Raw genomic sequence first — 15,657 nt, 5'->3', positions numbered from 1 at the left:
ATAGTTGCTTTCATGAACAGCAGAAATAGTCTCTCTTTTTCTCGCTCTCTCTGTGCTAACAGCACAATCAGGCCTGCTGGAACAAGAAGCCTGGAGAGGGTTCTTCAAAAGCAACAACACTTCAAGGTACCGGTCTCTTGTCAATAATATCAGAGAGGGAGAACACAGGGAAAAGGAAGAAGTACAGTATTTTGCTGTCAGTGCCCTGCCGACACCCTGTTAGCCAGTATTTAAGGGTCCTGCGGATGCTTTACAAATATTCTTGCTTGTTTTAGTGGCATAATTGACAAGGTGTTTTTCCCAATACTCAAATTTTGCTATGTATTTAGCTTAACTCTGTGTGTGTTTGTTTAGGGATTATGGAAGCAGATTGTTATGGAAAAGTGCAAAATCCTGTATTTTGGTAATGCTAAGGTTATTTTTCAAGCTATACCTCTTAAAAATTGTAACGTTTTTATATTTAATTGTGACCAGAGTACAGGCAAATCAGTTACTTCAAAGAGAGTACTTAAGTTGCTGTTGTTTGAAAAAAATTTCAGAAAGTTTTGCATCAGACATGAAAAAAAGATAGTGGAACCATAAGGTTTACATTAATCATGTTTATCTCACAGTTAATATTACTTCAGTGCATCAGATAATACCATAGTTATGTAAAGAATTAAAAATAAGTGTGTACAGTCATTGAAATACATGATATGTATCTAACAAAAACAAGAATTCTGAATTACTAGGCACTGGTATTTAGCAGTTACAGTACATGAGATAAATTCATCCTTAATTCTTGGCTAAACCAGTTATGAGGAGAGAGCACGATACCTGCAAACAATTGTTCAACATCATCTAGAGCCTACAACATTTGAGGATTTTGCTGCTCAGGTTTTCTGTCCAGCACCTTACCACCATTTGCCCTCAGAGACAGGTAAGAAGTACAGTAAAGAACTGTTTTTATACAATCTTACTTGAAATGCAGTATCCTTACTTATAAAGACTAAAAATTCAGACCTTCGCACATCATTAAGACTTACCATTAATTGGAGAGACTATATGTACATATTTGAGAACCTGGGCAAAGTTGCCTTTAAGTCTTTATTCTGTTGCCTGGCATCATGAGCCAATGGCTGGCGTTAAGATTTGGCAAGCTGCTTTAACCTGGCAGCCAGACCCTGTATTTTTACAGTGAATTTTATCACGTTCCCCTGTATAAAGTCTCCATGGAAGCGTTGGTACTCCTTCATCTAGGCTAGTTCAGGTAGATACATTCTTTAATCTAAGTACACCTTCCTCATAAGAAAGTTTTAAGGCTCACTACATTTTTAGAATGTAAAGTTTTAAATTGGAAATCTAAGAGCCTTGCAATCGTCAATTTTGTTTCCAGGTTATTAGCTGCAAAGTTGGTTTTAAGATCGTTTTTGCTTTCCAGTAAAATACCTGTTTTATAAGAGGATACTGCATTTTCAGTTACTAATGAGAAAATCGGCAAAAGAAAATGAGTAACTCGAGGCCTTCCTGTTCTGACATTTCTTGAACTCCTTATGATTATTTCATTATTTTATTTCCCCTCTTTTTAGATCATTAAATATCAGTTCTGTTTATCTGAAGGTAAGACAAAGTGTCCAAAAAACTCCTTTGTTCCTCTTACTTTTACTAGAGCACTAAGCTTGTAACCAAATTGTATGCAAACTTTCCTTGTTGCCCTTGTTCACACTAAAAAGACTTTCACACTGATTGAGAAATGACCACTACATCATCTTAAAGTTTTAGTCTTTTACTAACCTCAGGTCTGCATGAAGCACTAACACTGGTTCTGGGATTAAGGTAACTAATGATAGAGACAGTTGTTGAATGAGTAACACTTTATTGTGTTGACCTTTGTTTCTCAGCATGAACAAGTAGTACTGGATGGCAGTGGTGTGTTTTGTACCCTGTACTGTCTTTCATTGATGTTGTAAGACATTCTGCAGTGATAACATAGGAGAGAAGGAGAAGAAGAATGTGTAACACTTGAAATTCCTTGTTCAGAAACCTTTACTTAATAATGAATAAATCAAAACGCTTCTGTGGAAAAGCTGTAAATCTAAATAAATTTTGTAAGAATAATTTGGCTTTGGCAAGTTGTTATCTCAACATTTATTTCTCAATTGCAAAAATATGCAGAAATAAATTCTAAAATTATAGAAGAGTTGTGATAGGACTACAGAAAGAATGACTGAGAGATGTTAAAACGTTGAGACTCCTTCGTTTCAAAGTATAAACCGTAAGTAGAAATGAGGTGCAGTTTCAAAGTATAATAAGTGGTATAGTTATGCTACTGCAAATGGTCAAGACCAAAGGAAAACAAAATTAAAAGAAATTTAAAACTAATTAAATCAGTATAAAAAAATAGTAACATAATTTAATGTATGAAAACATTTGACTAGGAAAAAATCTGTAACTAGAAACATTAAAAACAATAACCAGGGGTACCAGTCCTTGCCACATTTCCTACTTAATGCACTCAGTAAGTATTCAACACCAGACACTTTTGTATGGCGAGTATATATTCTGTATTCTAGTACACTTGTATCAGTTCTGCCTGTTCACTTTTGGAAATCTCATTCCAGGCTAAATCGTTCTGCCCTCTTCTTCTAGTTCATTCTTTCGGGGTGAAGCAAAGCCGCTTTTCTGTACTAGTTTGGCACATTGGAGAACACTGCTCTACAGTGGCAATTCCTGTATTCCTTAAAAATTGTCCTAGTTATACTTGGTATTCTCTAACATGATCTGGAAAAAGATTGTGTCTTAGAAACTTGATTTCAGACTTAACCTTTCTATCAAATGCAGTAATTTTCTGCAGGAATCTCATTAATAGGAGCTTGTTATGTATTTCACATCTGCACGTATGCGTGTGTGTGTTTACATACCACGAAACATGATGTCCAGTCCTGAGGCCCACATTCTTCTGGACCTTGCGCTGTGCAGTGGAACTGACCAATGCATCAGTGTCAGGAGCAGCCAGGAGCTTCCTAGGGTGGACGTGTAGCACAGTGTGACCCAGCATCAGAGTCAAACGACCTGTCCCCAGCCCTGCCTGACTCCGAGCTTTCATTTCAGCCCAGGGAAGCTGAGGATGCTCTGGCAGTCCTGCTTGCAGCCCGGGGGCTGACCCCTGTTTGATATGGGGCTCCTGAGGCTCTGATACTCAGCTCCAGGAGAGAGTGCCTGGAGTAGCACCACACCGTCTGCCTTCAAGCTGACTCTGGAGGGCACAAATTTTAAAGCCTGAGGCAGGCATAAAGTAACACTGCAGTTGTGTGCCAAAAAGGTTACCCCAGGGCTTGGGGTTAGCCTGGAAACCACTGGTTTCCAGTTCTAGCAAAGGCAGACTTGTGAGCAAAGTGGCTACAGATGACCCAGAACTTTGACGGACCGTGATCCCAAGAAAGAGTCCACCAGATGTACTGTTAAAAAAATAGATACCTGTAAGTTTCCAGGGTCCCTACAACAGACGGATTTCTTGAAAGATAGATACAGAGCTGTGAATTGTGCCAGGATTGCACATAGGAGTGGCACTGGAGTCCTGCCTGGGAATCCACACACATTCATCACCCCCAAGATGAGTCAGACAAAACCTTGCAGGCTCCCTGCCAGACATGTCCATGTCATCTGAAAATTTCTGACCAGCTTCTAAAAATATATCACAATTATTTTTTTAAATACAAAATATTTCATTTATGTCTGGTTTTTTTAATGAAAAATAATTGACCAGAAGAGACTAGAAAAAATTTCCACATTTTAGATATTATAGACTTGATTCTTTAATTGAATCGTGATCTCCAAAATTACAATTGCTGAATATGTTTAATTTTTATAAAATATTATATACAATTTCTTCTTCTAAGAAAGATCTATAGAAACTGTGAAGCTGCTACAGCCCATCACCAGGTGTTGTAATTTTGTTGTTGTGATCCCATTGGCTGGTTTCAGCATGCCATTTTTTTTCATTTGAGCTATGATAATCAGCGCAAATAGAGAACATGCCATTCGGTAACAAACTCTATTTCCTCAGATTGACATATTTTATCAAAGGCTCAGCCCTCAGCAGAAGTCGTTTCCTTCCTTACAGTGGTTGCTGTTCAATACAGTGTGATTGTGGCTGCTGCTGTTTTATCTAGATACTTAGTTTGCCCTGTCAAAATATCTGACAACTCTACCTTCCCATGTTTAGGAACCTGACTAGTGTAGTGGATGTGTACATTTAAAAAAATTGAGATTTACCTGCACTTAATCACAGAATATAATTCAGTTGCCTCTGTATTTTTTACTTTGTGCTGACTCTGTTAAATAGAGTAACTGCAAATACTCTGTTAAATAGAGTAACTCCTCCTACATAGCTATTGAGTAAACCAGATTTCTGTGACACCAGAATAGGTTGAGGGAACTGTCAATGGTAAGCTCAATGATATTGAAGGGCTTATTGACCCCATGATGGTAGGATTCTGAGCTTTAAAATGTACTGATGTCTTGGGTTTGGTTTTTCTCTGTCTTCTTTTTTTCCCCTCTCTTCCTACTAAAAATAGTACCTCAGTACAGTAAACCTTATAAAGAAGGGGCCTCTCTATATTAGTCATAGTATTTTCCTTGTGATAAAAGCATCAAACTTTTTGATCCCAACAATTATTCCTGTATTTTCAACCCTGTGTTCAGAACAATTCTGCTGCCCCACTCCCAAAGTAAGTGGGGATGCCGTCGTACAGGCAGGGAGGCAGGGGAACGTAGAGGTAACGATACTTCAGCCTTGCACAAGAAAAATTCAAATTCAACAGCCTGCATCTTAATCTCTTCTGCTGCTTGCTTGCTGTGTTACTTTGAACTGAGAATCTTTTTGGCCCTGTATTACCCCTTCACGAATGAGAATGATAGTGCTTCTCTCACTGTAGAAGGGTCTAAGCAACACTTGTTGATGGTGGTGGTTGAAGTTTGTGATTGGAAGTGAAGCTGAAATACAGAAATGAGGGCTGTATGTCTGGCAGGGCTGGGAAGGGTTTCTCATTATCCCTTCTCCAGGCCAAACTTAGGAAGAATTTTTTTTCATTCTAAGTCAGAGCAAAACCTCAAAACTTAGTGAAATTTTCCAAAAATTTCATATTGGAACAACTGAAGCTGAAACCTTATGCATTTCTGAACTATTGTCCTTAAGTCAACCACTTGGGTGATAGTAAGCTGAGGATCCACAGCACTTTGAGGCAGTAAATTCAGTGTGGACTGCTAGAAACCCAAACAGATCAACCTTCTACATTTAATGAAATGGGTCCACTGAAAAAAATAAGAGTATGATTGTCCAATTAAAAAGCATCCTGTGCATATGCACAAGGTGACAAAATTAAATTTTAATCCTGACGTTTCCTAGTTTTTGAATGTTTGACTTTATGAATTTATTGTCTTGTGACAACATTTTCCTTGTGTAATTCCTTCCACTTTTGTTTTAAGGCATAGGGCAAAAGAGAAATTCTGTAACACTGATTAACAGCCACGTGATTCATAAGCAAAACTACAGCCTCTAGATCCACCACCACCTCCTGCAGACTGAGATAGGGCAGTAATTGGTAGTAATGGTAAGCTGTCTTACCTCTGCCCGAATCTCCACTAGTGGAAAGATTGGGAATTTTGCCAGTGGGTTTCACAGATATTAATTGACAGAGAGGAATAGATTTACCCAACACTTGTGTTTCCAGCCAGGTTCTGAAGAGCATTCTTCACTGGACACGGGCTCTGCTGCTCCTTCGCCGTAAACTTAATCTTCTTTGCTGTGTTCTTTCTCATGTCTGACTCTTAGTTCTTCCTCTCCTACCCAGTTCCAGTCTCCCAGGTCTTTAGACCATCTCCTCCTCACCTTCTCGTGTTGCTTTGCAACTGCTTTTGCAGTCTTTCTCTCTGCATCCGCTTCTTGCTTCCTTTCCTCATTTCCCAAAATTAGTGAGAGGCTTAATTGACTTGACTCTAGCAGGGCTCTGCTGAGCATGGTGGACAACTTGGCCAGATTTGGACTGGAATTTGTAAGAGTGGCAAAGGGCACAAGCTGTATAAAAAATGATTGCCCTCTTCCCTGGAGGTCAGGTTGGGAGCGCTGAAGTATCTTAAAAGACCATCAAAATTTACCAACATGCACCAATGATATTTTCCTCTGTGGTCGTTCGCAGAGATGGCACTCAGGAAAGCGTTGATCCAGACAACAAGGTGTGATAAAGCCAGAAGCACTGAGAGTAGTCTTACCATGCAGCACCCTCTCTTAACATCAGCACCCTGTCAGGCTTCTGCTCGGTGAATTTTTCACCTCTTTGAAAGTCAGAACTGATGAGTGAGATGAGTCATGGCAATGCGTGTGTTACGATACCTCCAGATTCCTCCACCTCACCTCACTTCTAACTCGGTCTGTGTGTAGTTAGGATTCCATTTTACATTTAAATAGTTAATTTCTGAGTCAAATAACCAACATACTATTATTAGAAGATCCTAAAATTTTCAAATGGAGTGTGAAGATATCGCATTTCAACTTTGTTGATCCACCTCCTTGTTCAGAAGCAATTGAAATGGCTTTACATTATGGCCCCAAAATATCATAGCTCATCAGGCTATGATATTTGTCACTTGTCAAGCCTAAGAGATGAAAAATATGGATCACTTCCTGACATTTTTCAACCTCTTAAAAATCCTAACACATCTATTTTGTTTATTTTATAGAGCTTTCTGGTTCTAGGTCAATTGTCAGTAAAGCCTTCTTATTTAACCCTATTTTTATATTTTGGATAACTAAATATTTCATTGCGTAGAGAGATAAAGATAATAACATTGTACACTGAAGATTTTAAAACTGCGAAGGGGAAACGAAACCTGCAAAATTTCTATATACCACATTTAATATCCACATGTGTGTATGTGCGTATGTATGTATATATAGATATATATGCTTATCTAAAATCCAAAGAAATTTAGTTGCTAATCAGTCTGTTGATTGCTGTCAGACTTTCAATATATTTTAAGTGCCATTATTCTTCACTCTTCTGGTGTGATATGTTCAGATGTGAAAATCACTTTACATGACTTCTGTTCTTCAATAGCTCTAAGTCAGTTTCTTAAAAAAATGGGATTACATGTGAATCTGTGCTTCTGTCTGCAGGAGTTAGAAACAAGATTTTAAGATACGACTGGAATAATACCTTAATTGAAATAACTGGGGGGGGTACAGTTTTCTTTATCCAACCCGTGATAAAATTTCACACTAGGGTTTGACCCTTCGATGCAGACTAGCTAACTTAAGTACTCTGTTTTTTCTTCTTTACATGATTCAGTTGTCTCATGTTGAGACTGGCTATAATTTTAGCATACTTAATACTGTGAAACAGCTGGGGAGCAGAAGCCATATATCGAGTTGCCATTTGTTTTTCCTTCTCGATTGTGTGTATGTGTGTGAGTATTTAACTGTTTTCACAGACTTTAAGCAAGCATTTCAGACAATGTTTAGGATGTATCTCAGTTGCTATGAATAAGGTTGCTGGATCTGGATAATGTTATAGAATTCTTTTCTTTCTCTCTCTCTTCCTTTTTTTCTTGTAATGCTTAGTTGGTAAGTATGATGCCGGATTTCAGAGCTGTTGCTTCATTGCACATAACTAACTCATCACTCTCTTTAACCTGTAGCATGAGCAGCAATTGCATAATGAAATTCGAAATTCCGTTTTCTGTGCTCATCTGTTAATACCCTTCAATCTCTGCGGTTCGTGTCTCATGTCTCACACCTGTTATCTTTTATCTTTTCTCCTCCCCCTTCCTCACTTCTTTCCACTCCTCCTTCCTCATCACTTCTTCATTCTCAACAAAGAAAGAAATGCTGTGATATTTCTTCTCCTTCCAAAACCTCCACTAGAAAGCATTGGCCACATCAAGGTAAAGGGCAAAGGCTTGAAACGGAAGGTCTTTCACGCTAGCTGTGAATGGTATGCTGTGCAAAACAACAACGGTTATTTTCTATTCTCTAACTTCCACCATTTGAAATGCTTTAATTCCTTGTAAAATTAGAACAAGATAGAATTTCAGAAAATGAGAGTGCATGTTGCCCTGCCTGCCTTTTTCTGTAAGGCACAGTGAGTCAGGCATTATCATGCTTTTCCAGATTGTTTGGCAATGAAGTACCTAGTTCATGAACAGAATTACTGTCACCAGCTGGGGAACAAATAACAGCCCTTTCTCCTCCCTGTCACTTCGATGGGTCGTGTCAGTTTGAAAAAGATAGAAAGTACCGTGCTGTCCCTCTGGAGCAGGCAGGTGATGGACCAGGCGAGGAGGACAGCCAGGTTGCTAAATCACAGAGGTTTATGACAATATGTTTTAAATGTACTCTTAGACTTCTTACCTGATGACCTCATTTGATTTTAGAGGAGTCTTTCAAAATAAATCATGATCAGTTTTGAATGGGCTTTGTACCCCTTATATATGAAATGTATACTGAGAGAGAGAGATCTTCAGTTCTGATTATTGCATTATTATTTTAAAGAATTACCAGTAATAGCATGATGTGGAAGAAATAGCAAGTGATTTCTGGCTTACTGAAGTCAGCAGGGGTTTCCCCATTGACTTCTGCAGGACTAAGCTTCTGTCCGTAATTCATACGGGTCAGAAGTGATCAGTGGCGACTGAGGTAGCTGAGTTCAATCAGGCTGTCCGTCTGTAAATGGCTAATTAAAATGCAGTGTAGTTTTGTGGATGTGAATTCATAGTGTTAATTTTCTGTACATGGGAAGGAGAACGTAATTTTGATTTCATGTTTTCTCCTTTTCCTTTTGTATCTCTCTGGAAGAAGATTTGGAGACGGGCTGTTTGTAAGGAAGAGCCTTGTCCTCTTGCAGTGAGGACTCGGGGCCCACTGGAGCGTAGCTCTGGGCACTGGGCTAATGAACTACATACCGTTATCTCAAATTCATCTTGTTCCTTTTACAAAGAAACATTAACGTATAGTGCATCCAGTTAGTATGATCTGTTCAAGCTTCTGCCTTGTAGGCCCTGTAGGAATTTGCCTTTTGAAGTTGGGATGGGAGAAGATGTCTTGCTCTCCCAGTTGGCCCCTGATTCACTCCACCTCTTCAGCTGCATTCCTAGAGCTCCCTTCATGCACAAAGAGCTGTTAACCTTCATGTTCTCATTAAAGACTGGATTCTTCTGGGTTGTGGTTTGAATAACGACTCCCCATCCCTGCGAGGGAACTGGAGGTGTTTGTTCTCCCGGGTAGCGGGAGAGCGTCGCCCACTTCAGTGCTGCCTCAGTTGCCGAGAGCGAGGGGGTTCTGCAGTCCCGTAGCTCAGTGGTCTCTGGCATGATCTTTTCTCTAGAGGTGGATTTGTGGCAGTTGCTAGCTCCACGTGCAGTACCATCACCCACAGCTGGTAAAGGGCTAGGAGATGCTGTGGGAGTGACAGCAGCACTGAAATTCCTCTCTGCCCCTTGTGAATAGATCCCGTGCTGCAAGTGCGGAAGGCGGCACTGACCCGTCTGGTTCTTGCTGTCCTCTGCAGGCTTCTGCCCAGAGACTCAGCCGGGAGAAACTCCAGCAGCAGCAACAGCACAGGTGGATGGAACAGACTTAGCCTCTCCAATGTCTCCTCGGACTAGCAAGAGCCGCATGTCCATGAAACTGCGCCGCTCCTCTGGCTCGGCCAACAAGTCCTAAGTGGCGAGATGCCTGCAGCTTTCTAGTGAACAGCGATCGGCCACCCTTCCCGCAGCAACTCACCGCTTTCCATTAGAGGATAATGTCTCTAATGTGTCTGTGCCCGTCCCCTGCATACCCCTTTTCTGTATGTTTATTTTAAACAGTGACACTGGAATTTTACTTTAATATTTTAGCTTTTGGTTTTTTATCGAACTCCAGGCTGCCTTTTTTTCTTTTTTTCTTTTTTCTTTTTTTCTTTCTTTCTTTTTTCGTTTCTTTCTTTTTTCTTTTTTTTTCCCTTTTTTTTTTTTTTTTTTTTTTTTTTTGTGCAGTGCAGTTTGTCCTCTGCACCTTTTACCTTCCTGGATGATTACAATATCTTAACAGTAGTCATTTTTAACTCTGGTTGATCTTGAGTCATATATGGAATTGGAGACTGCAGTTTGATTACACTATATTTATTGTGCCCCATTGCAATTTTCTCTGTAACAAAGAAAGAAATATGTACAATTTGAAAATGAATGTACAATTTTAAATTGAAGTTGCATTTGTAAAGTCTTTGTCAGATGTCACAATGTTAATGCACAGGATGTGTACAGATTATTTATGTTAAGAATAAAATAGTTCAACGGCCTTTCAAGCATTACAGAGTCCAAGCGAAATAACTTGCTCGTAGCACCAACTCTTTCTTCACAAAGCAACATATCATTTCATAACTGTGCAGGTGATGCCATAATCTATGCCAGAAAAAAAATCACTGTGCTGAAATTCTACTTATGCTTGGCTTCCAAATATTTTTATAATGTTTGCTTTTCCAAGTGGTATCAATAGTAAATGCCATCGAGTTTCATGGTTTTTAGCCTTTATCACCGGGCTGCTGGGTCTAGAGGTATATTCTTGTTTCTTACATTTAAAAAACAAAACAAAACAACCCCCCCCCCCCGAAAACCCCAACACTTTCCTGATAGAAATTCATTGCTCTGATGTGTACTAGCGAAGAAAAGGGAACATGTTCCGGGAGCATGGCATGAAATACTGACGATTCCAACCCTGTGAGTGCAGATTAGTACATGGGTTCCACCCACCCAGAGATATTTTCCTACAGAAGATGAAATGCTCACATTTTGAGTCTGGCAAACAACAACATGCTGTTAACAAAATGTAGCATGACATCGGTACTAACTGCATGTGTAAATACATCATATGGGCAACAATAAAAAGATAAATTATGTATTGTCATTCATGTAGTATCTACAAATTTGTAATGGTTGAAGAGAAGACATGCTATTTAATAATACAATAAAATTATTCTTACCACCCTTTGTATATTAGTCATTCACCTCAGTGATTAGATTCTTACTCCAATTTATAGAAGAATAGCATATTATGCGTGGAGCGGTTAAGTGCAATACACAGCTTAGTGTTCATTTGTATTAAAAAGTACACGAGTTCTTAGGAGCTCTTGCCCAACCCTTCGCAAGAACGCTGTACTGAAAACTTTTCCCCAGATCTAGTAAATGCAGTACACGTAGCTCCGCAGGTAACGCAAAGCGCAGGACGTTCCCTCCTGCAGGCTGGTTGTTCTGAGTGCTAATTGTAGGAGCAGTTAACCATCAGGTTTCTGTGGTCCGGGGCCCTTCGTCTTTGACTGCACAAGTGGAGAAAGGAGAGCGATGATTTAAAAAAACATCGTGACCTTCTCCAGGGGAGCACTTATTTAATTGCATAAACGGGCATTTTTACCTAAGTCTCCATTACCAACAAAGGATGGAAAAATGCACAACTTAAAATAACATGCTTTATTTCTGGCATATGAGAAGAGCGAGCTGCGAGTTTAGCCTCCTTCGTCAGACAGCAAATCTTGGCTGCTTTAGGTTATATTGTATTAATTCATTTGTCCAGGTCCTGGAACTAGAATGAGAAAGTCCGTGAAGCACATTTAAAATACAGCACTTATCGCTTGCTTTCAGCCTTTGAGCGTGATACAGGTGAATCTTTTGTTGTGTGTAACAAAATATAAAACTACAGAAATAATTGCTTTAGAGGATGCTAATCAAAAGATTGAAATATTTTGCACGCTCATTTCAGAGAGAGTGTTAGAACAAAGACTACGGCTGGGATCAGTTCGGCTCTTCAGAAATCACCAGCTGACCCACTTTGCCCTGCTGAATTCAAGAAAGGCGTGAGCTTTGTTTTAAATCCTTTATTGAATTTGCTTGCCCTTATTTTTGGCCTCATCCGCTATCACATTTAGAAACGAGCACTCACGCGTGGGAAAAAACCTAAATAAATAAATAAATAAATAAATAATAAGCGCCGGCTGAAATGGCAGTAGCTGGTAAATTCGACAGTATTTCAAAGCATTTGGCCAGCCCACCGTCAAAGCCAGGGAACAGACGCCGCGGCTTGCTCTGCTGCAGGTAGCTCTCGTTGGGGAAAGGGACGGTCGCCCGTCATCGGCGCGTTTGCAAGACTCCTCCGTGTCCTGACTCCAGCTGCGGACAGGGCGCGGAGGAGCCCGCACCAACAGCGCGGCTGGCGCCGGAGGGGGGTCGGAGCCCGCCCGAAAAGGCCGGGTGCGGACAAGGACCCTCTGCCTGCCCGCCAGGCCGGGGCTGGCAGGGCCGCGCGCTGCCCGGCCTGGCGAGACCGAGCTGCGCTTCTTGCTGCTGTCCGTGCCGCACCAAGAAGCCGCTGTAACGGAGCGGGCTGTGAAACGGGCAGCTGCCGGAGGCGTGCGTGTTGCCTACCGCACGGTCGCGAGAGTACAGAAGCACGGAGTAAGCGGGAGATGCGCACTTAGCTATAGAAGATCAACACCTCGCATTTTAATCAAGCAGACAGCACGATTAATTTTGCATACGTTTTGCTAGCTATTATATGACTCGACATTGACTTAATATGAACATTTACCTTCTCGACTATCTTAGTACAGAGTACAGCAAACAAAACACCTCACAATAACTTAAATGTTGAAGCTTGGGGGCTAAGGCTATTAAAACAAGGTCACTAGATCAGGCTCCCTTTCTCACGAAAAATAATTCCTCTCTTTAAATATGGTATGAACAGCTGTACTTCTATCCGAGAGTAGCTACGGAAGATGTACTTTTCAGTGGGCCGACGCCCGCCTCCCCGGCACTGCCCGCACCCCGGCAGATGCCGGCAGGGCCCGGCTCCTTGCGTGCTGCCGCCAGCCCGGGGCCGGACCCGCAGCCGCCAGCCGTCCTCCGGCTGCCCCGGCGGCTGACGGGCAGCGCTGCGCCTCCTCCCCGGCGGGGCTCGGCACGAACGCTGCCGGCCGGACCCGCGGGGGCGGCGGCGATACCGCCCGTCGGCTAAACCTTCTGCCGCGCCGGTACGGGGGCGAGTTTCGCTACCCACCGGCCGGGGAGGCGGGGGGGGCGGGAGTCCGCGGGCGGCTCCTGCGCCTTCGTAGCCGTGAGTACCGCGACTTTCCATAGGAATTACAGCGTGGACAGGACTCGCTCGGCTCGCCCGGGCTCCCGGAGCAATCCCATCGGGGGCGGCCGCGGGCCTAGCAGCCCGGCCGGACGGGCACCTGGAGCAGCAGGACCTGCCTGCTCTCCGGCGGGTGGCACTTGCTGGCGTGCCGCGCCAGCCCGGGCGCGCTGAAGAAGGTGGCGGGGCAGTGCTTGCAGGGGAAGCCCTGCCGCTCGCCGCCCGCCGCGCCGCCCTCGGGGGGCCCGGCCGGCGGCGGCAGCAGCAGCTCCTCCCGCACGGCGTGCCACAGCCGGTGCTTGTCCCTGATGTCCGCCGAGGGAAAGCGGGCGCCGCAGAGGTGGCAGGCGAAGGCGAGCTGCCCGCGCTCCGGCGGGCCGTAGGCGGCGGGCCGCGCCGCCCCGTGGGTACCCAGGTGCTTGCGGAGGTAGGCCTGCCGCCGGAACCGCTTCTGGCAGCAGGGGCAGGCGAAGGCCTCCCCGCCGGGGCCGCCGCCGGGGCCGGGAGCGGCAGCGCCGCCCGGAGCGGGGCCGGGGCCGGGGCCGGGGCCGGGGCCGGGGGGGGCCGGGGCGCCGCCGGCGCTGTCCGCGCCGCCGCGGTGCTGACGGGGCGGCGGCGGCGGCTGGGGCAGGGGCGCGGTGAGGCCGCGGGGCCGCCGCTCGGGGCTGTTCTCCTTGCCCGGCGGGGCGGCGGCGGCGGCGGCGGAGCCGTCGGCGCTGGGGCCGGGCCGCGGCTTGTGCCAGCGGCGGTGCGAGGCCAGGTTGGCGGGGCAGCTGAAGATCTTGTGGCACTCGGGGCAGCGGTACTCGACGCGCACGATGCGGGAGCAGCGGTGCTGGGCCAGCGCCAGCGGGTCCGCGTACTGCTCCTTGCACAGCTGGCAGATGAACTCGCCCAGCGGCGTGCGCCCCGCCGGCGGCCCCGGCCCCGGCCCCGGCCCCGGCCGGCCCTCGGGCCCCTCCTCCTTGATGCGCAGCCCCAGCACGGGCGAGGTGGTCACCTCGTCGGCGAAGCTGAGCTTCCGCGTGGCCTTGCCCTTCTTGGCCGGCGCCTTGGCCCGCGACGGCCGCTTCAGCGCGGGCACCGGCGGCGGCGGCGGCGGCGGGGCGGGCAGCGGCGTGCGGGGCTGCAGCAGCAGCTTCTCGGCGGGCGGGAAGGAGGCGGCGAGGGGGAAGGACTCGGCGGAGGCGGGGGAGCTGAGGCACCGCTCGAAGAGAGCCGCCCGCGGCCCCGCGGCGCTGCACGGCCCCGCCGCCCCCCAGGCGGCCGGCCCCTCCGGCGGGGCGAGCCCGGGGCCGCCGCAGCCGCCGCCGGGGGGCCACGTCGCGGGGCAAGCGGCGGCGGCGGCGCCCTCCTCCTCCTCGCCCTCCTCCTCCTCCTCCGCCCCCTGCCTGGCGGCGGGGCTGTCCCCGGCGGCGGGCGGCGGGGGCGGCGGCGGGGCGGGCGGCGGGTCGCGGTCCGGGTCCCGCTCCCGCGGGCGCGCCCGGTAGGAGCCGCCGGGGCGCCGGCTGCGCTTGACGAGGAAGCCGCGCGGCATGGCGGGGCGGGGCGGCGGGAGCGCGGCGCCACCAGCCCGCCCGGCCTTTATACCCCCGGCGCCCGCTCCCGCCCGGGCGTCATCCTCCCTCCGGCGGCGGCGGCCAATGAGGAGTTGGGGCCGGCGCTGGCGGCGGGGGGAGGCGGTGGCGGCGGCCGGGCCGGGCCGGGCCGGGCCGGGGCTCCCCGCTGCCGGGGCGGGCGCGCTCGGGCTGCGGCGACGGGCGGGGGTGTCCCCGGGAGCGCACCCCGCGGCGCGGAGCCGGCGGAAACGGCGCCCTGCGGGACTGAGTGAGGTGCGGGACCGGGAGCGTGGGTCCGAGACGGGAGAGACCCCGGGCCGGGGCACGGCCGCAGCCCCTCGGCCCGGGGGCCGGGCGGGGTTCCGGCAGGAGCGTCTGTCGTGGGTGTTTGTGCCGGGAGCCTTCATCCTCCGCTGGGGCCGGGCCGGGCCGCCCTGCACGTCTTTCCCCTGAAGGGAGCGGTTGCTGGGAGCCTGCTCCGTCCTTCAGCACCGCCACATCGAGTTTTCCCACAAGTAGCCAGGAAGATCTTGTGTTAAGGCGAGCGCCCGATGCAAGAGCAGAATTGCCACTGCCGCTCAAAATGCTAAATCACTGATCTATGTAACGGCTGTGGCTGTGGTCCCCTGGCAGCTTCACCCGTGGGCAGCCTCCCGGGCCCAGGGGAGGCAAGACTGAGCGGTGGTGCAACAAACTGCAGAAGCGCCGAAACCTCCGCGCGCACACCGCCCCGATGCAATTCCCGGCCCCTTCGTGGGTGCCGTGAGCCTAGTAGCAGCTTGCGCATCCCTGAAGCAAGGCAGTAGTTGTGTTTGCTAAACCACTAATCGCCTTTTTAGAAATGCTGTTGTGTCAGTGGGGAATGAAGTGCACTTGCAGCGGGTTGTCCGCAGCCTCTCCGACCCCACCGCGCGTTACCAGCGTGTCCTGTTTGATCACTCATTTGTCCGAGCCCGGTTT

General features: G+C 47.1%; 2 protein-coding genes across 6 annotated transcripts in view; one reads left to right on the top strand and one right to left on the bottom strand.

Moving 5' to 3' along the window:
* The window catches only part of RALGAPA1 (Ral GTPase activating protein catalytic subunit alpha 1), a 136,781-nt gene extending 126,806 nt beyond the window's left edge, over positions 1 to 9,975 (top strand). For 3 of the 5 annotated variants that reach the window (XM_050898468.1, XM_050898465.1, XM_050898464.1), the window contains 2 exons: positions 795 to 919; positions 9,543 to 9,975. In XM_050898468.1, coding sequence (XP_050754425.1) covers positions 795 to 919; positions 9,543 to 9,697 — 280 coding nt within the window. In that variant the 3' untranslated portion in view covers positions 9,698 to 9,975. Of the gene's footprint in view, positions 1 to 794; positions 920 to 1,391; positions 1,395 to 9,542 lie in introns of all 5 variants that reach the window. The other 2 variants (XM_050898469.1, XM_050898467.1) reach the window with 1 other exon arrangement.
* Positions 9,976 to 13,214: 3,239 nt separating this feature from the next.
* Positions 13,215 to 14,675, bottom strand: INSM2 (INSM transcriptional repressor 2). The gene has a single exon (XM_050898375.1). It carries the CDS (start codon positions 14,673 to 14,675, stop codon positions 13,215 to 13,217), a length of 1,461 nt encoding a protein of 486 aa, XP_050754332.1.
* Between the last annotated feature and the right edge of the window lie 982 nt (positions 14,676 to 15,657).

Source organism: Gymnogyps californianus, chromosome 5, assembly GCF_018139145.2.
Source record: "Gymnogyps californianus isolate 813 chromosome 5, ASM1813914v2, whole genome shotgun sequence".
NCBI classification, from domain to species: domain Eukaryota; kingdom Metazoa; phylum Chordata; class Aves; order Accipitriformes; family Cathartidae; genus Gymnogyps; species Gymnogyps californianus.
This window is presented reverse-complemented; position numbering and strand designations above follow the sequence as displayed.

Bases quoted from the DNA above. Each gene is read 5' to 3' on its own strand.
- INSM2 (XM_050898375.1), bottom strand. From the start codon at position 14,675: ATGCCGCGCGGCTTCCTCGTCAAGCGCAGCCGGCGCCCCGGCGGCTCC.